Here is a 25881-nt window from a genome sequence, read left to right as displayed (position 1 = left end):
GTTCACACTCTTATTTTATGTGTAATAATAATCCTAAGATTGTAAATTCCCCCAAAGGGTGAGAAACCAAGCATCACTTTGTACTCCTACTATTACCTCAGAATTGGTTTAAGGGTCTGCACAAGATTGATGATCCATAAATGTTTACTTAATAATTAAGTTCCAGTAAAATGCAAATATATTATAAAGAATGAATTAGCTTTAAAACCAGTACACATATTCCAGTTTCCCAGATAAAGAAGTATTTCCTTGCTTGTTCTTTTTTACATCTTTTCAATTATGATAATCTTTTATTGGTATCCTATTATAATTTTATAACATTTATTATTATTATTATATGAATACCATTATATTATGACTTTTAAACAGGATAAGGAAGAACTGTTGGGGAGAATATTCTGTGCCTGTAAAGGACAGATCCCCTCATGTCGTTTACTTTGTATGTCTCTAATCAGCTCCACGGAGGTCCACTGGGCCCCTGTAACAGTTTTGCATTCTATCTCAAATGATTCCACAGATATACAAGGTAGTCCATAAGAATTATATTAGAATTAGTCTCACACTTTAAATCATCGTGCTTGTATCTCTTCTCATGTTTCAGAATACTTAGAAAAACAAGGCAATGACAAATATCTGCATTTATTGAACTGGTTGGTAGCTTAAAAGAGCTATGAAAGGGATTAAAAAAAACAAAGAAAGAGTCATTTCTGGAAAAACTGCTTACTTCTTTTTAATGCAAAGGATCCGAAGGTCTAGAACAGTGCCTGATACATCATAAGCATTCAGTTAAAGTTTATGGAATAAAAGAATGAAAGGTACTACTGATTTAGAAAAGCCCATATTCATTGACTCGGATCAATCTTGTATCTTTACTACTTCCTCAAGGGGACAGGTGTCTCTTAAAATTTCCTCATGAATTTTCCTCAGTTCTACTAGCATGAGTCTAATATATGCCAAGTTTAATTAATTACATTAAGTACTGCTATATATCTTCTTAAATTTATTAGTTCTGGTAGTTGATGGCAGTATAGCAGAGTGGCTAAGAGACAGTTTCTGGAGTCAGATTGCCTGTCCACCACTTACTAGCTCTCTGACTTCAGGCACACTACTTGACTTCTCTGTGCCTTAGTTTCCTTATATGTAAAATGGGAGTAAAAATAGAAATTGCCTTGTAGAGTTGTTTGCAAGGTTAAATAAGACAATATATGTAAAGTGCTTAAAACAGTGCCTTGCACGTGTCAGGACCATGTAGTGTTGGTCATTGCTATTTAATGCTGGGTTAGCAGTAGGGATTCAAAGATTAAAATCTGAGTATTCTCTGTTAGACCCTGGCATTTCCTGTGAACAGGGACTCTTGCCATCTATACGGGGCAGCACACTTGGTGATCCTTCCCAAGTGATAGCCACTGGGCCCAGTTTGGTAGCTATGCTAAAGGCCTCACTCTTTCTTTTTCTTTTTTTCATATACATCCTATCTTCAGTCATTCTAGGTCTGAGACTAGCCTCAAGTCCAAAGTTTGGCTAAAGGATCTATTGACACTCAAAACTCTCACCATCAACTGGTAGGCAGTCCTTCAGTTCCTGGATTTCTTTCTCCTTGAGATCAATTCCCATGTTTTTCAAGAAAGTGTTCACCTTATTTGGAGATACCTTCACCCCTTAGGAAAGAAAGGGATGGGATATGAAAAATATTTGTAAGAGTGGGTTATTATAGATCATGCCTAGGCATCAGTACTACATAGACAATGAAGAGCAAAGAACAATTAAACCAAGTAAATGTGGTTTTGGTATCTAAGTCAGGAATTTCTAAACCCTGATCTGTGGGATTCTTTTAGGACTTTTAGGAAAATATTTAAGAGAAGAAAGTGAGTAGTTAAGGGTATTTGTAAGTCATGGCAAAGACTAAAATCAGCCTTTATACATGTGTTTGCACAGAAGAATTCAAAACTTGCTAAATTAATGGAGAATTATAAATCCATCCATCCATCCACCAATCCATTCAGCCAGCCATCCATTGAGCCAGATAGACAGCCAATCCATGGAATTTACTTTATCATAATCCACTGGGAAACATTTAAGAACATATGTTTCTAGATACTATCTCTGGAAATTCAAGATCGATATGACTGGGAAGGGGCCTAATGATTTGAATGCTTTACTTTTCCCCCTTGTGATTCTGATGTACAGCTTTATTTGGGAACCACTGCTTTTGGGTTACTGTATTTAAACCATTTTAGTGACTGCAGTATGCCTATATATAGAATATCTATAGATATAAAGAATATATAAGAACACATATATAACATATAAAGAATAAACACTGACTTAACAGATAGTTGGGACAGTTGGATTAATAACCTGAAAATTATAAAATAGGATGAGTTTTTTAAAATAAAAGAAAAGCTTGATGACCTGTTTTACTTGCCTTTTCATCATACTTCTTACTCACCTTCAAGAGACCTTAACTCTTTCATCAATCTGTTCACATACATCTTTCCTTTGTCTGTAAGAAAGGGAAAAATGCAAGTTTCGGGCAGTAGTGTTGATATTTAAATGAAACACGCGTAAGTTCAGAAACATAGACTTTTAAATGTTTTATTCTAAAATTTATATTATTTCACTTCCAAGAATAAAACTTAAGAGTGGAAACAACTCTCAATCTGGTGAAATCATTTTGTTGATGGGGGCCAGGGTGGGGGGGATGAAACATTCCTTAAATAGGGAGTATTAGTTACAAAAGTCCACATACTTAACATTCCTTAAAGGCCACTGTGATTTCCCCCCCCTCACTGTGATATTTTTAATGCTTACCATCGACTGGAAGCTTGTTTTGTAGTTCCATGCCTTTATCTTCTGTGAGTGTAATCCCCATATTTCCCAGAAAAGTTTCCAGGTTACTCATATCAATCTTCTCACCTTTAAAAAGTAAAAGATGGTAATGGTTGAAAATCTGAAGAATGATGATCCTATATTATAAAAAATGCCCACATGGCATTTGTTGATTAAATAATGAAGTAAACCTGACAAGAATGCCAGCTAAGACATAAACTTAGAGCTTTTTGGCTAAAACAGTGATGATCAAATTTTAAGCTGGGAGTCAGGAGATGCAAACATTCACCAGTATATGGGTGGAGTGAGAGAACAATCTATAAGGAAAATAATGCTGTTGAAATATAATTTTGTGCAAACATTAAAATCTTGGTTTTGCAGAGTCTTCTTAATTATATATCATGGAACCATACAGGGCTTTTCTCCAAGGGCTTCTTTCTTAACCCAGACTGGCTCTCTGTCCTGCCTCAGGGATTTGGTGGGCTTAGTTTCTTCTCTTCTTGGCAGCTACTACCACCCAGTATACTTTTTGGGCTTCCCTAAGGGTGGCTATGAAATTAGATGCAGTCTTCCAAGCTCACTTCTTTTCAGTGTCCCAGGAAAACTAACGCACAGATATTTTTATTCTTAGGGCTATAATATAAAGTGCTACAGTGAGACAGACAAGGGAACACCAGACTATCCCAAAATGGGTAAGACACAAAGCTAACAAGTTTTGTTTGGTAATGGATTTGGTTTTAGTTCCGGGTTAGAAGGGTGGGAATCACCACTTATCCTTGCCCCCTGTAGCCATTTCCCAATCTGCTTGTGGGATGGCTGTGTGAAACTTTCCTTCACCATGGCTCTTCCCTCTAGCTTGAAGAGGCGGTTTAGCAACAAAAACAACAAAATGGTAATTATGTGAGGTGAAGAATGTATTAACTAACCATATTGTGGTAAACATTCTGAAATACATATGTATATCAAATCATCATGTTGTATACCTTAAACTTACACAATGTTATATATCAATTATACCCCAACAAAGCTGGGGTGGGGAGGATGATACTCTCTAGGTAGGCAGTTTGGACCTCCTAATCATATCCAATTCCAGAAAAAGAAAACTTTTGCTTTTAGTCCTTTGGAACCATACTGCTGTGCTTCCATTGGGAGGATACTATCTGGGGAGTTAGCCAGTCTTCTGCACAAGTGCCTGGGAGGAAATGTGCACAACGGTTGTTCTCTCCCAATTGCTTCAGACCTCTTCTGTGATGCCTTAGACTAGTGGAGCTTCTGATATCCCGTCTCCCCCCCCCAACCCCCACCGCCACCCCGCCCGCCCCTGGTAACCAGCCAAGGGAATGACTTTTCAGACGCAACAGAGCAATTTTCTAGTCCGCTACCTTGATCACATTTTGACAGACATGAGCCTTCTACCTCAAGATTATCAGTCTAACCACACCTTTTATCTGTATCATTCCCAATCTTCAAAATGGAAGCCCACAAAATTTTATATCCTCTCTAATGTATTCTGTGTTCTACCGCTCTGATTTTTCTTTCCATTGTTAGCTTTGTTTTCACCTTCCCATAGTGTCCTCTCAGAGTCATATTTTATTAAATATGAATTTCTCTATATCTTCATTCTCTTTACAGACTCTTATCTTCTTTCCTAACTGAACTTTGCCTGTTGCTGATATTTTCCTTTTTTCTTTTCTTTTTTTTCCTTTGAGAGAAAGCTGCTCTTTTTTAAAAAATTTTTTATTGTTATGTTAATCACCATACATTACATCATTAGTTCTTGATGTAGTGTTCCATGATTCATTGTTTGTGCATAACACCCAGTGCTCCACGCAGAACGTGCCCTCTTTAATACCCATCACCAGGCTAACCCATCCCCCTACCCTCCTCCCCTCTAGAACCCTCAGTTTGTTTTTCAGAGTCCATCGTCTTTCATGGTTCGTCTCCCCCTCCGACTTACTCCCCTTCATTCTTCCCCTCCTGCTATATTTTTTTTTCTTTTTTCTTAACATATGTTGCATTATTTGTTTCAGAAGTAGAGATCTGTGATTCAACAGTCTTGCACAATTCACAGCGCTCACCATAGCACATACCCTCCCCAGTGTCTATCACCCAGCCACCCCATCCCTCCCACCCCCCAACCACTCCAGCAACACTCAGTTTGTTTCCTGAGATTAAGAATTCCTCATATCAGTGAGGTCATATGATACATGTCTTTCTCTGATTGACTGCTGCTCTTTTATCTATATCCCATTTGCCTTAGGGCATGCAATCTCCTAGATCCTGATAGCTGGTTTTTTTTGGCCATACTCAAACCTCTCCTCTTGTGAGAATTATGATATTTGGATTTCTTTTTATTGTCACTGATTTTTTTTTGGTCATTTAAGGAGCTTGTCCCATTAACTCACAGTCTTCCTCTGCACCCAAATTCCTGGCATCATTATAGGACTACCAGTCTTTATATGGATAGTTCATTCCACAACCTGGCCTCCATATTTCTTGAGCTCCTTATCCTCAATGACTGTCTCCTAAATTCTATACTAGTTAACCATCATGGATATCCTGAACTTTGTCATCACCTGGAAATGTTTTGCCTCTAAAATCTTAAATTCTAACAAAACTATTTTTGGCCAGAACCTCATATTCTTCCACTTCTTTTATTTCGTTACTCCTACCACACCCATTATCATTTCTACAGAGACTTTCATTCCCTCCTCTCTCACTTTTCTCCAAGTTCATAATTTCCATCATAACTTCACTTTTCTTATCTACTCTAGACCACTTAACCACTCTCTTGACTACATCTTTCTATGTCTTTATGCTTTCATTCTTTTGGCACATCAGACTTAAGAATCTTTGACTTTGGTGCAACTGAAGAATATCACAATCATGTGAAAGTTGACATTACTTATTTTTTAAATTAAATTAAATTAAAATCAGTTAATTAACATATAGTGTATTATTGGTTTCAGAGGTAGAGTTCAGTGATTCATCAGTTGTTTATAACACCCAGTGCTCATTATATCATGTCCCCTTCTCAGTGCCCATCACCCAGTTACCCCATCCCCTTGAGAGGATGCGGAGGAAGGGGAACCCTCTTACACTGCTGGTGGGAATGCAAGCTGGTACAGCCACTCTGGAAAACAGTATGGAGGTTCCTCAAAAAGTTAAAAATAGAACTACACTATGACCCAGGTATTGCCATTATTTATTTATGACATCTGACTTTGGTTAGACTCTTGGCACTTCTCAGCAAGGCTTTCATATATTCCTCAACAACTCTAGTTCCTATTCTCTATCAGAGTTATCCCAAATTATAAACACTTTCCTTAAAGTCCTCTACCCCATTACTGGGCCCTTTCTTTTCATAGATGATTCTGTTTCCTACTATACAGAGAAAATTGAAGCTTTTAGGTAAAATCCTCTTAATTTTACTCCCACATGTATATAGATTCTTGATATCTGTGTCCTTCCTGGTTTGAAGTCTGCTTGTCTCAGAAAAAGAGGTGGTCTCAGATTCTTACATATTTAACTGTTTAGGGTTCAGTCTCCCTTAGATGTCTTACAGGAACCTCAAACCCCATATGACCAAAGTGGAAACTATATCTTTACTTCTAAATTTATTTTACTGAATTCCTTACTTTGGTCAATGTCACTGTCACCCACCCAACTACCCAGCTCAGAAACTGAGGTGTCATCCTCCATTCCATCCTTTCACTCTATCTCTATACCTGATCAGTAACCAAACTCTATAGATTCTACATCCGTAACATCTCTTCTATATGTCCCTTCCTCTCAAGTCTGACAGAGAATGATTTACTGCTGCCCTTTATTGTCTTTTGCCTGGACAATTACAATATGCTTTCTGGCTAGTTTCCTTGACTCTATCCTTGTACATATACCTCCATCCATCCTTTATACTTCAGCTAGAGCAAGCTTTCTAATTTGCAAATCTAATCACATAGACTCCTGCTTAAAATCCTAGAATGACTCCCCATTCTCTGCAGGATGAAATTCACACTACTTTACTAGGTATTCAGGGCTCTCCGTGATTTGTCCTTTATATTAGTTTCCTATTGCTGTAACAAATTACCAAAAACATGGTGGTGTAAAACAATACAGATTTTTTTCTCTTATAGTTCTGGAGGTCAGAAGCCCCAAATTAGTTTCACTGAACTAAAGTCAAGGTGTTAGCTGGGCTGGTTCCTTTAGGAGACTCTCAGGAAGAATCTGTTCCCTTGCCTATTTTATTTCCAGAGGCTACTTACACTCCTTAACTTACTCCCCTTCTTCTGTCTTCAAAGCCAGCAGTGTAGCATCTTGCTTCTGTTGTCACATTGCCCTCTACTCTTTCTGTCATCAACTATCACCTTGCTTCCCTCTTCTAAGGACACTTGTGATTATATTTAGCGCTCAACTGGATAATCAAGGAGAACCTCCCCATCTCAGGATCCGTAATCACATCTTCATGGTCCCTTTGGCTATATCAGGTAACATTCACAAGTTCTGGGGATTAGGACCTGGATATCTTTGGGAGCCATTACTTGGCCCACCACATCCCACTTCTTACTCTCTAAGTTTATTCCTTGCCAAACTCCTGACAGCATTTATGCTTTAGCTACTCCAGATTTTTTCTAGTTCCGTAAAGCATCATACAGTTTCTCATTTTGGTGCCTTTTATTATTATTTTTTCTCTATCAGGAATGCCCATCCTACCTTTCTGGCAAAACTGACTTATAGTTTAAGGATCAGCTCATGTGTTGCCCATTCTATTAAAGCATTTCCCAATTTCTCTTCCTCAGGTGCAAGTGACCATTCTGCCCCTTCTTTACTTTGTATAGGTTTTTGACATAGCACTGATAATATTTTATTGCTTTTATTTATATGTATTTATATGTTTTTTCTTGCCCCAGCTAAATAAGCTCCTGGAAGGTTGGTTTTTGTTGATTCACACTTGGGATATATAGATGTTGAATAATGAGATAATAAAGATCTAACCCACCTGTAAAAAGATTTCCTTCATCCATTACCACATTCACTTCAATATTCCCCTCATCTGTAAGAGAAGACAGAATTTTATGCATAAAAAATAATAGAAATAGAAGACATAAAAGTCATACCCTGAAGTACAACACAAAATTCAGCAAATTTTAATGATTTGCTCTAGAATTTTATCCTATTTTCTTATCAAATGGAAAATGTGGAAAGACAAAGCTCTGATTGTAAAAAAATATACTTAATTTCACACTTCTAACCTCAGTTTTTATTCTATTAAGATAAGCTCCACATAGTAGAATGCTGGGCTGATATTTAAAAAGTAGCCCTCTCAGTTTTCAGATAAGGAAGAACTCCATTTTATTGATTATGAGGCTGACAAGCATCTTAAAAGAGGCAAATGCTCCAACAGGAAATCTCTGACTTAGAGCATTAATAATGCCTATTTCTGTACTGGAATGACAGGTGACACTTAGCTGTGTTCTTCTACTACCCACATTCATTATACATTTAAAAAGCTTTGATCAATCTAATTGAACTTCAATAAATTTTTTTGAATTTTGTATTTTTTAAATCTTTATTTTGTATTTTCCTCTTAAATGGGGGAATTTAGTAGGAACAGCCTGATAGATTGTTAGTGCCTCACAGGAAAATGTCTCATCCATTCTCATGTATTTCAATTGGTCCCATAGAAGATTTATGAGAGTCTGAAACAGGTCTCTAATGCTATTTCCTGTTGGCTCATTGACCTGAAAAGAAGTACTCTGGGAGATGGCTGATACTTCCGCAACCAAAATCATTGTTGTGGCATTCCAGTAAACTTTCAAGATACCTGGAAAATGTGATAACAAAAAATATAAACATCCTGGGGTGCCTGGGTGTAAGTAAGCACTTGCAAGTATAGGCTCCATATGCACTGTACATGTAGCCTGCTGGAATTTCCCATGGGTGGTTGTTTTCTGGGGGTTGTCCCAGATGTTTTTTTTTTATTTTAATTCCAGTATAGTTAACATACAGTGTTATATTAGTTTCAGGTGTAAAATATAGTGATTCAACAATTGTATACATTAGCCAGTGCTCATCACAACAAGTGCACTCCTTAATCCCCACGGAATGCCTTTTTTTTTTTTAAACTGAAGAATCTCTATGTATCTTCTGACAAGTGTTTCTCCAATTCCCTACCTGGCCAACTTAACTTTTCCCTCCTTTAGGATCTTACTAAGTGCATTTTTAGTATTTATAGTATAATCACAAAGTGTTATGATGACCTGTCAGCATATAAGCCTCCTTACCAGATTGTGAACTCCTAGAGGACAGAGAACCTGTGATCTTCATTTTTATATTTCTAATAGCTATGTATGTTAGGCACTCAATAAAGTCCACTGCAGGAATTGATGAGTTCTTGAGAAGGGGGCTGTTATCTTTCTGTTTTATGATGTTTCTGCACACTCTAAATATATGTACATATGTATATATGTACAGAAATTCTCATATACAAATGCAAAGTTTCACTGTAGGAGCAGCTTACCATCAGCAGGCAGGTTGCTAAGCAGGTCAAGGTATTCTTCTTTTTCCAGGTTAAAGCCCATATTTTTCATGAAAGGTCCTAACTTATTAACATTAAGCTCCACTCCTTAGGGAAAAAAAGGATGGGAGTGAGAAAAGCAAACAATAATAATGTAAAAAATGTTAGGCATGTCTGTGCATTAATTAGAGGGAGTACAACCAAAGAAACAATAAATTTGTTTAAATGAAAAGAGTTATCATGGGAATCAAGAACAGAACCTGCTCCTCATTTTTGTCCAAAGGGATTTGACTATAGCTCTCATGAGACATTTACAAGTAGAAAATGAAAGGATTAGGCAAGTCTGGTGAATTCTGGTAAGACCCTGCCTTTATAATTCTACTCTGAAAATAGGACTTGAAATGAAATGAAAGAGACAAAAATAATTCCTCTGAAGGTAGTTATGTTAAAAGTAGTAAATGACGAGACAAGAATACTTAATAAATAAACAGGTTAGGTTGACAAATTTGTCATCACCAAAAATAAATGTGGCTTTTAAAATGTAAATGCAAAGCATAAGGAGTCTCAGTTTTACCTGATTGCTCACTTACCTTTGAGAGACCTTATGTCACCCAGCAATCTATGCTCATACAATTTTCCAGCAGCTGTAAGACAGGGCACAATACAGTAACTGGTTAAGGGACCTGTTTTAATAATCCAAAACCTAGCAATTTCAGAAAGGACAATTCTTAAAATTTTACTCATTTTTTTTTCTGTTTATATCCCAACTTAAGAGTTAGACCAATGGCAGAAAGCTCTCCAGATAGTAAATCTACTCACCTTTTTATTTGACAATTGAAACAATTATTGGTGGTGTCTTGCCATACTTTTTTCATATCTCTTTTCATCTAACTCTCATTTTCTACTCTTTTGCATAAGATCACACATATTAATGCTCCCAAGGATAACTGTAGATATAGTGGGACTCATGAGTGAAGAGATGGATGATTTCTGAGCTAAACAACCTGACAACCATAATAGGACATCTTTGAATATTAGTACCGAACATTTCTACATGTTTTTATCAAATGGATATTGTTTTAGATATTTTCATTGACATCAAATGGATATTGTTTTAGATATTTTCATTGACAATGAAAATAAATTCCACAAGGTAATCCCTTAGTGAGATCTCATCTGTTGCCATCACAGGCTTCATATTTTACAAAAATTCAAATATAGATTTCTATTCCTATGTAGATGATGCACTAGCATGAATTCCTGGCTCCTTCCCCAGAAATCAACCCTGAAGAAACTGAAGTCTGAGTAGAAACCTGGGTTCCAGGAATGAAGTGAAAAGCCACAGCGACACCAGTGGGTGATGGAAAGCTGTCCCAGTGTGAGTGTGTGTCCTGACAACCTAGAGTGGAGGGCTTATTAGCAGTGCAGTGAAAGGACCAATTGGGGAAATAGTAAAAAAAAACTTCTGCCCTCACCTCTCTGTACTGTGACTCTGAGATTACCATTGCCCACCCCTTTTTTTTTGCTGAGAAGTAGCAGCAAAAGCCTAGACCGCTAGTGCAAGTGGAAGGTAATTATCAGGGCAGCATATAAACCCTTCTGGAGAGAGGACTGGATGTAAACAGGTGAAGACTGACAAACTGCCTCAGGTATTTTATCCTCCATCTCTCAATCTTTAGAGCTGTTGGATTACAATCTATATTATAGGTTGCCTTCTTCCAACCCTACTTCTCTCTGAGTTTAGAGTGAAACTCTGACCAGAGGTGGTGCCTGGAACAATTTCAAATCAGGAAAATGATCAACAGTATTTGGGTCTCTCTGACCTGGGGCTCATCCCCTCCCTTTTTCTTAAGCCCAACAGGCTGATGTGGAGTGGAGCCTGACTTTACACCTTTACCTAAAGCACATTTCCAAACCCAGTAATGATGCTGCAAGAGAACAAGGGCTCATAGGACTAAAGTAACTAGTCACCTGAGGAATACAACTACTTCAAAAACAAACAACAAACAAACTGAATAACATATGCTTTTTGAATAAGAATTATTGGAATAAAAGGGCCAGAAATTTAAAATAAGCATATACAAGGGCACCTGGGTAGCTCAGTTGGTTAAGCCTCTGACTCTCGATGTCAGCTTAGTTTATGATCTCAGGGTTGTGGAATTGAACTGTGTGCTGGGCTCCCCACTGAGTGGGGAGTCTGCTTGAGATTCTCTCCCTCTCCATCTGTCCCTCCCCCTGTTCCCGCTCTCTCTCTCTCTCTCTCAAATAATGTTCCCTAGCCACTAGACCTAGTGTCATTTTGCTAATTAGTTTGTGGCTATTCTGTAGTTCTTTCGTCCTTTTTTTCTTCTCTTGCTGTCTTCCTTTGTGAACTTATGATTTTCTGTTAGTGACATAGTTTGACTCCCTTCTTTTTAAGTCTATTTTAAGCAGCTAACAGCTTAACTTCAATTGCATACAAAATTTCTACCTGTTTAATCCCTCCTCACACTTTATGTTTTTGATGGCACAATTTGCATTTTTTATATTGTGTATCCATTAGCAAAGTATTGTGGCTATAGCTATTTTTTTTTTAAAACTCAAAAAACATTTTTTTTCATTTAAAAAAGTATTTAGAACACATAAAACAAGGCAACACTTATTCTTTCTTCTCGTCTTCCGGTGTGGGGTCTGTGGGCGGCTCCTCCACTGCGGCACTGTTGCTCTCGGAGCCGGTGTTACTGTCACTGGTCCCCTCCTCAGCCATACTGTCCACCCCCTCCTGGCCGCTCTCCTTGTCCTCAGGAGTAGACGTGCCTTCTTCACCATTCTGTTGGCTTTCCGTCGCTTCTTCAAGGTGTGTCTCCTCTGTCTCCATCGGGAGGCTCTCGTCCTTCTTCTCCTCGCTCTTACTAGCAGCTTGCTCTTCCTCAGGAACCATGCTGCTCTGACTGCGTTCAGCTTGCTCCGCGGCTTCTTTCTCTCTTTCCTCCTGCCTTTTTCGAGCCTGTTCCTCTGCCTGTGCAATTTCAGCGGCAATTTTTTCCATATCCACTTCTACTTTCAAACCGCACAACCTTTTAAGTTCATTGTTAAATGAATCTGTGCTTTCCAGGAATTTCCTCTTCTTTTCCTGGTGTCGCTCCTCTATTTGAAGAAGTTCGGCTTCTAGTTTTCGCTGATGAACCATTAAGGACTGGACCTGTCGTTTGAGGACCTGCATTCTAGCTGTTGTGACAACTGAACGGACGTCTGGCACCACACTCTCACTAAGGATTTCACTGATGAGGCGGTGGTTTCTCTGGAAACGGGCAGTGGCTGTATGCTTCACTGAGAAGCCATCATCATAATCGTCTGGATCTTCAGCAGGCTGAATGCTCATGTACGGTTCTCCTTTCTCCATGCGAGACTGTCTCTGTCGACTTTCTTCCTCTAAAGCAGCTTCTGCACGACTTTTTGCATTTATGTAAGCAAGGTATGTGGGGGAATTATGATAGGCCTTCATAGATTCATTGTACTCTATCTTTTCTGCTTCGTATTCATTTAAATATTCTTGTTTTTCTTCATCAGTGAGATCTCGCCACATGCCACCAATAATCTTGCCAATCTCCCACAACTTTAGGTCAGGGTTGGAAGCTTTTACTTGGTCCCAGACCTTTCTGCTGTACCTCATGTAGGGCATCAGCGGCTTATCTGGTGGCTTTGGGGGTTTTGGAATCGTAATACCAGAGGATGCCGTGACCCGGCTGTTGGTGCCCGGGGTTCCCTCCCAGCCTGTAGTTGTTGTAGGCGAGATGACTGTATGGATTGTATCCCACAAACCCTGGTGTGCTGGGCATTTGTGTTGCAGGAGCTGGGGTGGGAGGTGGGGCATAAGATGGTCTTTTTGACATTTTGGAAGATTAAGTTCTCAGTTCCTTAAGAATGAATCTGAGACACCGCGGGCAGAAGAAGCGCCCGCAGCTCGGGCCTCGTTTCCCTTTGTGTGGCTATAGCTATTTTAAATACTTTTGTCCTCTAACCTTTATACTAGAGTTAAGTGGTTAACACACGACCATGTTACACGTTAGTGGATTCTCTTCTGACTATGTACTTACTTGTACCAGCGTGCTGTATACTTCCGTATGTTTTCATGTTACTCATTAGCATTCTTTCATTTCAGCCTGAAGAACTCCTTGAGGCATTTCTTGTGAGGCATGCCAAGTGATAATAAACTTCCTCAGCTCTTGTCTGGAAATATCTCTTCTTCATTGCTGACGGACAATTTTGCTGGACTTTAGTGTATTCTTGGTTGACAGGTTTTTCTTTTAGCACTTTAAATATATTATCTCACTCTCTCCTGGCCTGCAAGGTCTCTGCTCAGAAATTTGCTAATATCCTAATGGAGGTTCCTTGGTAAGTGACAAGCTTCTTTTCTTGTTGCTTTCAAGATTCTCTCTTCATCTTTGACTTTTGATAGTTTTATTATATTATGTCTTAGCAAAGGTCTCTCTGGGTTTTATTGAAAACTATGAGCCTCATGAGCTTGGGTGTTCAAATCTCTCCCCACATTTGGGAAGTTATTAGCCAGTTAAAAAAATAAGCTTTCTGTTCCTTTCTGCCTTTTTTCTCCTTCTGGTACTCTAATTATATGTAGATTATTTCTTTTAATGGTGTCCTATAAGTCCCATAGGCTTTCTTTATTCCTTTTCATTCTCCATCCTTTTTGCTCCTCTATTGGATAATTTCAAATGATCTTTCTTCAGGTTCATTGATTCTTTCTTCTGCTTGGTTCAGCTGGGTTTTTAAGCTCTGTATTGAATTCTTTAGGTCAGTAATTGTATTTTTCAGCTCCAAAGTTTCTGTTTAATTCATTTTTACATTTTCCATCTCTTTGTCGAACTTCTCATTTTGTTCTTGTATTGTTTTCATTATTTAAATTGTTTTTCTGAGTTCTCTTATAGCTGAGAACCTTTAGAACAATTATTTTGAATTCTTTGTTAGGCAATTTGTGTATCTCCATTTCTTTGGGGTCAGTTAGTGGAAGTTTACTGTGTTCCTTTTGTGGTGTCATGTTTCCCTAATTCTTCATGATCCCTGCAGGCTTATGTGTGTGTCTGTGCATGTAAAGAAGCAGTCTCCTCTTCTAGACTTTATGGACTATTTTTGGTAAGAAAAGACCTTCACTTGTCTATAAGGATACACTGGAGTTGTGACTCTAGGTCTAGTGGTGTGTGGTGCTAAGAGTGGGGATGTGTGGTGGCTCCAGGTTTGGGGGTATGTGGTGTCTTGTCTGCTCATGTTTCTGGGGTCCACGACATCAAAAACTGCATGTTCTTTGGTGAGAGCTGTGAGAGATCCACAGTGGCTTCAAGGGCTTTTGGGGTCCTTGGCAGCACACACAGGTCCAGTGGTTAGGGAACAGGGAAGGTGGTAGTGGTGGCTGGAGCCAGTGTTTGCGCATGCTCAGCTGTGGGGGCTGGCTGCAAGTGCATCTATAACTGCAGGGGCTGGCTGCAGATACACTCCTAGTGATGAGGGTGGCTGGCTTCTGTGAACACAAAAACCTGTGGAGTGAAAACTTAAGTGGCAAAATCTGCAGGAAGTCTGCAGCGGCTGTTTTGGCAGTTGGTTTCTTCAGCAGTAAGAGCTGTTGGGATCCTCTGTGGAGCAGTCTGTTGGGGTCTGTAATGAGGTCCTCAGTGATGAAAACTGGGGGGTATTTTTAGTGTTTGCAAGGGCTGTTGAGGTTCTCAGCAGCAAAAACTGTGTACGTCATTTGCAGATGGGGTCATTTGCAGATGAGGCCACTGGGAACTATGGTTGCTCTCACTATATGGTTGATACTGGTATCCCCTTTCCTTTTGCCTTGTTCTTAGTCATCTCTAGATGTCTCACTTTTGTGGGTCACTGGGTGAAGTGAAACCTAAGCAGGTCCTTTGTGTAGTGCCCCAAAAGTTTGGGGAAGCTGGTCATGCAGCCCGCTCTCCTTTTCTTGTGAGGGGAACTCTTTTGGGCTGGGGAGTTCCCTCTTGGCAGTGAGAAGTGCTGGTGTAAGGGGATGGGATGATGTAGGTAAAACAAAACTGTTCTTTTTACCCTTTTTTTGTAGTTATTCTCAGGGTGTTTTTGTTTGTTTGTTTGTTTGTTTGCTCCACTATGTTGCTTAGGGTTTTTTTTTTTTAATTAGCACATAGTGTTTTAATCACCTCTCTCCCCTACATTAATTTTTTTATTTTTTTACTTAAGGTTTTTAAGTGGATTCCTGAGCTCTCCCAGAGCTATTTTCATTAAAAAAAAATATTTTATTTATTTATTTGAGAGAGAGTGAGAGAGAGAGAGCAGAGCAGAGACTGGGGCAGAGGGAGAGGAAGCAGACTTCCCGATGAATGGGGAGACTGATGTGGGGCTCAATCCCAGGACTCTGGGATCATGACCTGAGCTGAAGGCAGACGCTTAACAGCCTGAGCCACCCAGGCGCCCCTGTGGATAACTGTCTAATTGTTGATCTTTGTTGGGAGAAGGAGGCTAGGGTCTCCTACTCTGCCATCTTGGTAACATTTCTCCCCCCAGAGTAGTTTCTTAAGAAATGATATTTACATAGAAAGTTTTTTTCTGAACCTTTTCTCAGAAAATGTCTTATTTTGAAATATGAATTTTATTCTCACACTTGATTGATGTGTTAGTGGGATATAGAATTCCAGGTTGGAAAAAATTTTCTAATAATTTTGAAGGTATTACACAACTGCCTTTCATCTCCAGGAGTTGTGAAGTCTAGTACCATTCACATACCCCAAACTTTATATGTGACCCGCTTCCTTCTCTTTGGAAACTTTTATGATCCCTTTATTTCTGGTGTTCTGATATTTCACAACATACTCTGGTGTGAATCTTTTTCTACTCCTTGTGGTAGGTACTTGGTGAGCCCTTTCAATCTGGAGTCACATTCTTTCAGATTTGGAGACTTCTTAAAATATGATTTATTTTACAATTTCTTCCTCTATTTTCTTTGTTTTCTCTTTTTGGGAATTCTTCTATTATTCAGTTGTTGGATTTCTAGGATTGATTTTATTATCTTTTTTCTCCTATTTTCCATCTCTTTTGTCTTTTTGTTCCAATATTCAAATTCATCTTCTAGCCCTTCCACCCACTGAATTTCTAAATTTCTACTGCTTTTTTCCCCAAAGAGCTTTTAAAAAAATATTTTTAAGTGCTCCTTTTCCACAATGCCTCTTATCTTGTTGCATAGCCTCCTTTTCTTGTTTCATAACTAGGGATTTTCTCATCTTTCTGAAGATATTAGTTAAAATTGTTTTGAATTATTTTTCTGCTTTTTCCTTTGACTAGAGTATCCCCTGCTTATCTGCAGTTTTGCTTTCCCTGGTGTCAGTTACCTGTGTCAACTGCGTTCTGGAAGCTGATGACCTTCTTTCTGATGTATCATCAGAAGGTCAATAGTAGCCTAACGCTACATCACAATGCCTACATAATTAATCTCACTTCATCTCATCATGTAGGCATTTTATCATCTCACATCATCACAAGAAGAAGGGTGAGTAAAGTACAATAAGATACTGAGAGAGACAAAGAGGTCACATGTATGTAACTTTTATTACAGTATATTATTATAATTGTTTTATTTTATTATTAGTTATTATTGTTAATCTCTTACTGTGCCTAATTTATACATTAAACTTTATCATAGGTATGTATATATAAGGAAAAACATGTAGAGTTTGGTATTATCCATGGTTTCAGGCATCCACTGGGGGGTTTGGAACATTTCCCCCAAGCATAGATGGGGATTACTGTATTTCCTCCAAGTTCCTTCTTTGCTGTCTTGTCTGTCTTTCATAACAGTTTCTGTTTCATAACAAGTCTGTTTCATAACAGACTTTTATTATATGTCATATGATTCTTGGTTGTTTATGTTTAAGGGCGAGGTGTTTTTGTTTTAGTAGTACAAATGTCTTTTCATTGCAGGCTGGAGATGTCAGTATCTGAATAAAGGATATTGGAATTCACTGCCAGCATCTAGGGAGGCCAGTGGGAGAAGATGACTTGGAGGATTTCACCACGCATTATGTTGACTTTCACTTAATCTCCCTGTTTCAGTAGAAAATTCACTCCCAACCTTGGCTGTGTCTGATGTCCCAGAATCTTTCTAGTTTAACCTCTCTGGAGAGTAAATCTCTATGTGGCATGGATAAGAAATACTTGCTTAGCTGTGGAGTGAGGAAGGGGATCTGTAGATCACATTGCTCTTTTTAAAGACTTTCTACTTATTCAGCCATCAGAAAGGATGAATACCCAACTTTTACATCAACATGGATGGGACTGGAGGAGATTATGCTAAGTGAAATCAGTCACGCAGAGAAAGTCAATTATCAGATGGTTTCACTTATTTGTGGAACATAAGGAACAGCATGGAGGACATTAGGAGAAGGAAGGGAAAAATGAAGGGAGGGAAATCAGAGGGGGCGATGAACCATGAGAGACAATGGACTCTGAGAAACAAACAGGGTTTTAGAGGGGAGGGGGGAGGGGGGATGGGTTAGCCCGGTGATGGGTATTAAGGAGGGCATGTACTGCTTGGAGCACTGGGTGTTATACAAAAACAACGAATCATGGATCACTACATCCAAAACTAATGATGTAATGTATGGTGATTAACATCACATAATAAAATAAAATAAAAAAAAATAGACTTTCTACCAATTCTTCTACTTTCAACTGTACTCACATTCCTGACTTTGGAGGTAACTGGTGCCTCCATTTCCTGAGCCTTTTATTGTTTTGTGACATGAAATGGCTGCCTTCTTCTTCTTTTTTTAAAAGATTTTATTTTTAAGTAATCTCTACACCCAACATGGGGTTCAAACTCACAACCCGAGATCAAAAGTCAAATGCTCTACTGACTGAGTCACCGAGTGCCCTTGAAGTTGCCTTCTTGTTTGCTTCCCCTTTCAGGCTCAGTTTTCACCACTTATGTTCTTTCATCCACTTTCTGGTTTTTGAAATTTAACTGACACCTCTTATCTGCTATAATGTTCTCTACTCTTCTCTTAGTCTTTGTGGATTATGGCTTTTTAATTTCTTTTACATCTTTTTAGTATTTTAGGAAGTGGTAAAGATAAATGCAAATATTAAAAAAGTGCAGTGTTTATCCAGAAGCTCAAAATATGTATCTCTGTCTTATCTACTCAACTAGATTATGAACTTTTTAAGTGCAGAGACTTTTATTTTGAGCAGTAAGATTCTGGCATATATCTTCATAGCTCCTGAATCTAGAAAAGTGACTTAAATATAGAAATTATTTAAGAAACATTACTGGATTTTTGAAATAGAAAATCTAATAACTAATATCTTTATTTTACATTTTAAATATTTAAAAAAATTTCTTATATTTCCATAGCCTTCACTTTGTTTATCCTCACCATCATCATAGATAGGCATTGTTATTATCCTATTTCACAGATAGATTATATCTGAATTATTGATCAGATTGAGTCAAGTTAATAAAGTATTTCTCCACATAATGTGAATGTGTAATCTGTATTAGATCAACATGAAATTATACATGGTTCCCAAACTTGCCATGATCAGGTATGTCTCTTTGCCTTTTTCAGTGCTTTTATTTTTAGTTCTTGGCACCTCCTACCATCAAACTTTCCAGGCCTGTTTGAAGTAATAACCACTCTGTGAAGCCTTAGAGAATCCAGGTATAGTTGGTCAATATCTCCTTTGTACTTTCATAGCAGTATAGATATTCATTAACATTACAGCACATATCATAGTGCATAGCATTTATTTTTATTTTATATGTGCTGTCCATCTCTACACTGAGTGTTTTTAGGACCTGGACTTTGTCTCACTCATCTTTGTAACTCAGAGCCTAGTATTATGTCTAGTCTGATGGCAACCAATTAACTTTTACTGGGTGGATGAATACCTCACTGGCAAATTAAACACTCACCATCAAGCGGCAAACTTTTCATCAACATAGTGTTTTCCTTCAGTCTGAGTCTTAACCCTGTGTTTTTCAGAGTATTTTCCAGGTCTTCAGAGGTAACTTCTTCCCCTTAGAAAAGAAAATAATGGTAAAAGGTCAGATTTCAAGCTTTAAATCATCATCATCATATCAACTATTTTTGTGTAGCATCATTCTCAAATATAGGATAAAAAGCAATGGAAACATTAAGTGTTGTCTAATTATAGAAAATTAGAAAGGAGATTCAGAAATAGAACTTCTTTTTGGTAAAAGGGGGTTCATCAATGTTGGGAACAAGGTACAGGATGCAGAAGGTTTGGTTTTTTAACAGCCCACTAAATTAACTGGTGTAAATAATTCTGCCTGCATGTAATATTTGCTCTATTGTTTTATTTTTGCCTAAATTATGAGTTTGTTCACATGGTCATATTACCTGTATGTGTAATTTGCCTTAGCATTTTGCTATTTGAACAGTAGAAAATAAAATTATATTGCTGAAAAACTCCAAAGAACATAGACGTTGTTATTTATGCATTACGCTGTGGCCTTTTGAATAAGAAGTAGGTAACAACTGATTATAATATTGAATAACATTTAATTTATAAGGCTGTTTCTTTAGTTATGTATACCTTACCAGTTAAAAGAGATATAATGACAGGATTAATATATCATGAATAGATAACAGAAAATACTTCAAAAATAACTTGTTTTGTTAAATATTAAGAGATTATTTTTATTATGCCTTATCACAATTTCTTCTCACTCACCTAGAAGTTCATGCACTTCATCCAGAAGTTTAACCATTTTAACTCTTCTCTCCTCTACAAGGCAAGACAAAATTTAGATATAGTCCTGCTAGGGACTGAATTGTGTCCCCTCAAATTTATATTCTGAAGCCCTAACCTTTTTATTAAAAAAGATTTTATTTATTCATTTGAGAGAGAGACAGAGAGAGCACACAAGGAGGGGGAGAGGCAGAGGGAGAAGCAGGCTCCCCGCTGAGCCAGCCAGGAGCCTGATGTGGGGCTCCATCCCAGGACCTGGAAATCATGACCTGAGCTGAAGGCAGAAGCCCAACCATCTGAGCCACCAGGTGCCCCAGCCCTAACCTCTGAGATGACTATTTGGGGATAAGGTCTTTAGGAGGTAATTAAGGTTGTGAGGTCATAAGGGTGAAACCCTAATCTGATAGGACTGTGACCTTAAAAGAAGAGGAAGATACCCCTTTCTCTCTCTGTCTCTCTCTTCCTCCCCCTGTGTCTCTCCCTGCTCCCCATCTTTTTTCTTCCCTGCTATGTGAAGACACAGTGAGAAGAGAGGCTCTGCAAGCATGGAAGAGAGAATCCCCATCAGAAACTGAATCAGCTGGTGCCTTGATCTTGGATTTCCCTGTATCCAGAACTGTGAGGAAATAAATTTCTGTTGTGTAAGTCACAGACTATGGTATTTTGTTATGGTAGCCTGAGTGGACTAATACAGGTCCCCATTACATAAAATTCTTAAACTGTGGAGTAAAGTATAAGGATTTACCAGTTGCCCAAAGATCCCCCCCAATTAGATATTTTATTTTCACACTATATAAGCACAAGGTTGAAAAAAATATCTAAATATGGTAGATACATCTACTCTATTCATTCAACTTTTTGTGTTCCTCATTCATCAGAATGGAAGAAGAGAATTTATTTTCATTTTTTTTAATATCAGCTTTATCTTCTTTTTTTTAAACATATAATGTATTATTTGTTTCAGAGGTACAGGTCTGTGATTCAACAGTCTTGCACACTTCACAGCGCTCACCATAGCACATACCCTCCCCAATGTCTATCCCCCAGCCACCCCATCCCTCCCACCCCCCACCACTCCAGCAACCCTCAGTTTGTTTCCTGAGATTAAGAATTCCTCATACCAGTGAGGTCATTTGATACATGTCTTTCTCTGATTGATTTATTTCGCTCAGCATAATACCCTCCAGTTCCATCCACGTTGTTGCAAATGGCAAGATTTCAGGGGAGGAAGAATGAAGGGGGGGGTAATCAGAGGGGGAGATGAACCATGAAAGATGATGGACTCTGAAAAACAAACTGAGGGTTCTAGAGGGGAGGGGGATGGGGGGATGGGTTAGCCTGGTGATGGGTATTAAAGAGGGCACGTTCTGTGTGGAGCACTGGGTGTTATGCACAAACAATGAATCATGGAGCACTACATCAAAAACTAATGATGTAATGTATGGTGATTAACATAACAATAAAAAATTATTAAAAAAATAAAAAAAATAAAAATAAAATGAAAAAAATACCAGCTTTATTGAGGTATAATTAGCCAATAAAATTGTAATATATTTAAAGTGTACATCATGATGATTTGATATACGTATACCCGAAAGGAATCCCCCATCTAATTAACTAACACATCTATCACCTCACATATTTATCTTTTTGTGTGTGTGAGAACATTTAAAGTTTCTATTCTCTTAGCAAATTTCAATTATATAATATAATGTTATCAACCATGTTTTACATTAGGTCCTCTGACCTTATTCATCTTATAGCTGAGAGTTTGTGTCCTATTGCCATTTTGTTCATAATCATTTTCTGGCTGTTTCATAATTCCTTTGATCCTTTCTTCTCTTGGTCTCTTCCTTTGTAATTTATTTTCTTAGTGGTGTGCTTAGATTCCATTCTCTTTATCTTTTGTGTATCCACTATAGGTTTTTGCTTTGTGGTCACTATGAGTTTTATTTATAAAACCTATTTATAACAGTCTACTTTAAGCTTATAAGAACTTAATACATACCAAAGGTATACATTTTTACTCTCTCCCCATTTTATAAAGTTTTTGTTCTCACAACTTAACATCTTTTACCTGTGTATCTACTAACAAATTAATGTAATTATAGTTATTTTTAATACTTTTGCCTTTTAATATTCATACTAGATTAGTGATTTATCCCCTACTATTACATTAGAATATTTTGAAATTAACTGTATATTTACCTTTAGTAGTGGAATTTATATTTTCATGTTTTCGTTACTAATTAGCATCCTTTTGTTCAAATTTGAAGAAGTTCAACACTTCTTTTTTTTTAAGATTTTATTTATTTATTTGACAGAGAGAGAGACAAAGCAAGAGAGGGAACACAAGCGGGGGACTGGGAGAGGGAGAAACAGGCTTCCCGCTGAGCAGGGAGCCCGATGCGGGGCTCAATCCCAGGACCCCGGGACCATGACCTGAGCTGAAGGCAGACACCTAACGACTGAGCCACCCAGGCGCCCTCCTTTAACATTTCTTGCATGGCTACTCTAGTAGCCTCACTCCTGAAGGAGTGATGGACTCCTTCAGCTTCTGCTTGTCTGGAAAACTCTTAAAAAAAAAAAAAGATTTTATTTGTTTATTTATTCATTTATGAGAGAGAGAGAGAGAAAGAGAGAGAGTGAGCTGGGGAGGAGCAGAGGGAGAGGGACAAACAGAGTCCACACTGAGAAGCCTGACATGGGGCTCGATCTCACAACGCTGAGATCATGACCTGAGCCAAAATCGAGTCAGGAGCTTAACTGATTGAGCCGCCCAGACACCTCTGGAAAGCTCTTTATCTCTCTTTCAATTCTGAGGGACAACTTTGCCAAGTACAGTATCCTTGGTTGGCAGTTTTTTTCTTCTCACACTTTGAATATAGAATGCCACTCCTCTCTGGCCTGCAAAATTTCTCCTGAAAAATCTGCTGATAGTCTTATGGGGGTTTCCTTGTATATAACACTTTTTTCCCCGACACTTAAGAGTTCCTCCTTGCCTTTAACTTTTAACAATTTAATTTCAATGTATCTTCGTGTGGCTAGCTTTGCTTCATCTTATCTGGAACTTCCTGGATCTTGTCTGTTTCTTTCCTCACGTTAGGTAAGTTTTCCTGTCCTTTTCTCTCTCTCTTCTCCTTTTGGGAGATATTGTGTAGTGTGAACATTGGTTCATTTCCTGGTAGCCCATAAATCCCATAAGCTATCTTCACTCTTTTTCTTTTCGCTCCTCTGTTTGGATAAATTCCACCGCCTGTATTTGAGTTTGCTAATTCTTTCTTCCACTGATCTAGTCTGCTGTTGAAACTCTCTACTGAATTTTTTAGTCCAGTTATTTTATTCTTCAGCTCTGGGATTTCTGTTTGGTACTTTCTTATGTTTTCTATCTGTTGAAATTCTCACTTTGATCATGCATTGCTCTCTTGTCCTCAGTGAACATCATTTTTATGATCATTATTTTGAACTCTTCATCAGGTAAATCATCTCCACTTCACTAAGGTCTGTTTCTGGAATTTATTCTTGTCCTTTTGTTTGGAACATATTCCTTTGCTTCTTCATTTTCCTTGCCTCTCTTTACTGGTTTCTGTATCTTACACAAAAGAGCTACCTCTTTTATTCTTAAAAAAGCTTTTTATTTTAAGTTTTTATTTGAATTCCAGTTAGTTATCATACAGTGGTTGTATTAGTTTCAGATGTACAATATAGTGACTCAACACTTCCACACATCACCCAGTGCTCATCACAAGTGCCCTCCCTCATCCCCATCACCGATTTGACCCAGCCCCTCACTCCCCTCCTCCTCTGGGGATCATCAGTTTTTTCTCTATAATAAGAGTCTGTTTCTTAATTTTTCTCTCTCTCTCCCTTATTTTTTTCCCTTTACTGTTTGTTATGTTTCTTAAATTCCATATATGAGTGACATCATGTGCTATTTGTTTTCTCTGAATTATTTCACTTAGCATAATACTCTCTAGCTCCATATATATATATATATATGTATATATGTGTGTGTGTGTGTGTGTGTGTATACACACACACCACATCTTCTTTATCCATTCATTAATCAATGTCTTGCTAGACTGGTCTCATGTAGGAGATAAACCTTACTGTTCAGCTTAGCCTGAGCTCCTGGTTGTCTCAAACCTTTTTGATTAGCTAAGCTGCCTTCTTTGTTTTCAGTGGCTACCAGTAGTTGAGGGTGTGCCAAGACTTGTCAGTGTTCCAAAATGGAGGAGCTCAGGCAACACCTAGATGTAGGCTGATTTTTTCATTTTTTAACTTGTCAAATATTTGCTGGATGCCTACATATATGCCAGGCCCTATTTTCAGTGCTGGCAATACAAAGCAAACAACATGAAGTCTCTGCTTCTGTGGCAGCAATTACTAATGTCAAAGCAACCACTGGGTTACAAATAATTTCAGGCCAAACAATAGAGCATAGCATTAAAACAGAAATTTATTTAAAGTGCTTTTACTATCTCTCTCTGTTCCTTGGATCTCTTTGGTTTCTTTGGTTATATATATATTTTTAAAGATTTTATTTATTTATTAGAGAGAGAGAATGAGAGATAGAGAGCACAAGAGGGAAGAGGGTCAGAGGGAGAAGCAGACTCCCCGCCGAGCAGGGAGCCTGATGTGGGACTCGATCCCAGGACTCCAGGATCATGACCTGAGCCGAAGGCAGTCGCTTAACCAATGTAACCAATGTAACCATGTGTTACAGAGTTATGAAAAAAGGGTTAGAATTAGAAAAGAAATAGGAGACCACTTTTTTGACAAGCAGAAAGTCTTGATTTCAAGCATCATCAGATCATATTAGATAAGCTTAGGTAAACCAACACTTCTAGGATGCTTATCAAACTATTAATCAGTCTATACAATCATTTCAAGATATTAAAGATGTTAAGATGCTTAAGATACTAAGAGTTATATAGAGTACTCTGATCAGATGCTGTTGCTAAAAATCGTGCCAAAAAGTACTAATCCCATGGGGTGCCTGGGTGGCTCCGTCAGTTAAGCATCTGCCTTCAGCTCAGGTCATGATCCCAGGGTCCTGGGATCAATTCCCACATCAGGTTTCCTGCTCAGCAGGGAGTCTGCTTCTCCATCTCCGTCTACCCTTCTCCCCTGCTCTCATGCTCTCTCTCTCTCTTGCTCACCTGCTCTCTCTCTCAAATAAATAAAATCTTTGAGTATTTAAGGGAAAAATAGTTATGATTCAAGTCTATGGGGCACCTGGCTGGCTCAGTTGGAAGAGCATGTGATTCTTGACCTCGGGGTTGTGAGTTTGAGCCCCCATGTTGGGTGTAGAGATTACTTAAATAAATAAAACTTAAAAAAAGATTCAAGGGTGCCTGGTTAGCTCAGTCGGTTGAGTGTCTGCCTTCAACTCAGGTCATGATCTCAGGGTCCTGGGATTGAGCCCCTTATGGGGCTCCCTGATCAGTAGGGAGTCTGCCTCTCCCTCTACCTTTGCCCCTCTGCCCGATTATGCACGCTCTCTCTAATAAATATATCAATCTTAAAAAAAAGAAAAAATCTTTAAAAAGTACTAATGCCACATAAATTTACTAATACATATTTTTCTTTATATGATAAAGGTTAGCTATTTTTTTTAAAGATTTTATTTATTTATTTGACAGAGAGAGAGAGAGCACATAAGCGGGTCGGGGTGGGCAGAGGGAGAGGGAGAAGCAGGCTCTCCACTGAGCAGGGAGCCCAGTGCAGGGCTCAATCCCAGGACGCTGGAGTCATGACCTGAGCCTGAGGCAGACGCTTAACTGCCTGAGCCACCCAGG

At 38.4% G+C, this 25881-nt stretch overlaps 1 protein-coding gene and 1 pseudogene across 6 annotated transcripts in view; both read right to left on the bottom strand.

Moving 5' to 3' along the window:
* EFCAB3 (EF-hand calcium binding domain 3) overlaps positions 1-25881 on the bottom strand; it is a 133156-nt gene that overhangs the window by 87159 nt on the left and 20116 nt on the right. For all 5 annotated transcript variants that reach the window (XM_027624497.2, XM_027624500.2, XM_027624498.2 and 2 more), the window contains exons 16-23: positions 20063-20116; positions 19281-19385; positions 9937-9990; positions 9350-9454; positions 7829-7882; positions 2812-2916; positions 2450-2503; positions 1554-1658 (exon numbers count right to left, since the gene is read on the bottom strand). In XM_027624497.2, the coding sequence (XP_027480298.2) occupies positions 1554-1658; positions 2450-2503; positions 2812-2916; positions 7829-7882; positions 9350-9454; positions 9937-9990; positions 19281-19385; positions 20063-20116 (636 nt within the window). The remainder of the gene's footprint in view (positions 1-1553; positions 1659-2449; positions 2504-2811; positions 2917-7828; positions 7883-9349; positions 9455-9936; positions 9991-19280; positions 19386-20062; positions 20117-25881) is intronic.
* LOC118356406 lies at positions 11925-13302 on the bottom strand (annotated as a pseudogene). The gene has a single exon (XR_004819714.1). The product of XR_004819714.1 is annotated as an SWI/SNF-related matrix-associated actin-dependent regulator of chromatin subfamily E member 1-like (transcript).

Source organism: Zalophus californianus, chromosome 16 (genome assembly GCF_009762305.2).
Source record: "Zalophus californianus isolate mZalCal1 chromosome 16, mZalCal1.pri.v2, whole genome shotgun sequence".
Classification (NCBI taxonomy): domain Eukaryota; kingdom Metazoa; phylum Chordata; class Mammalia; order Carnivora; family Otariidae; genus Zalophus; species Zalophus californianus.
This window is presented reverse-complemented; position numbering and strand designations above follow the sequence as displayed.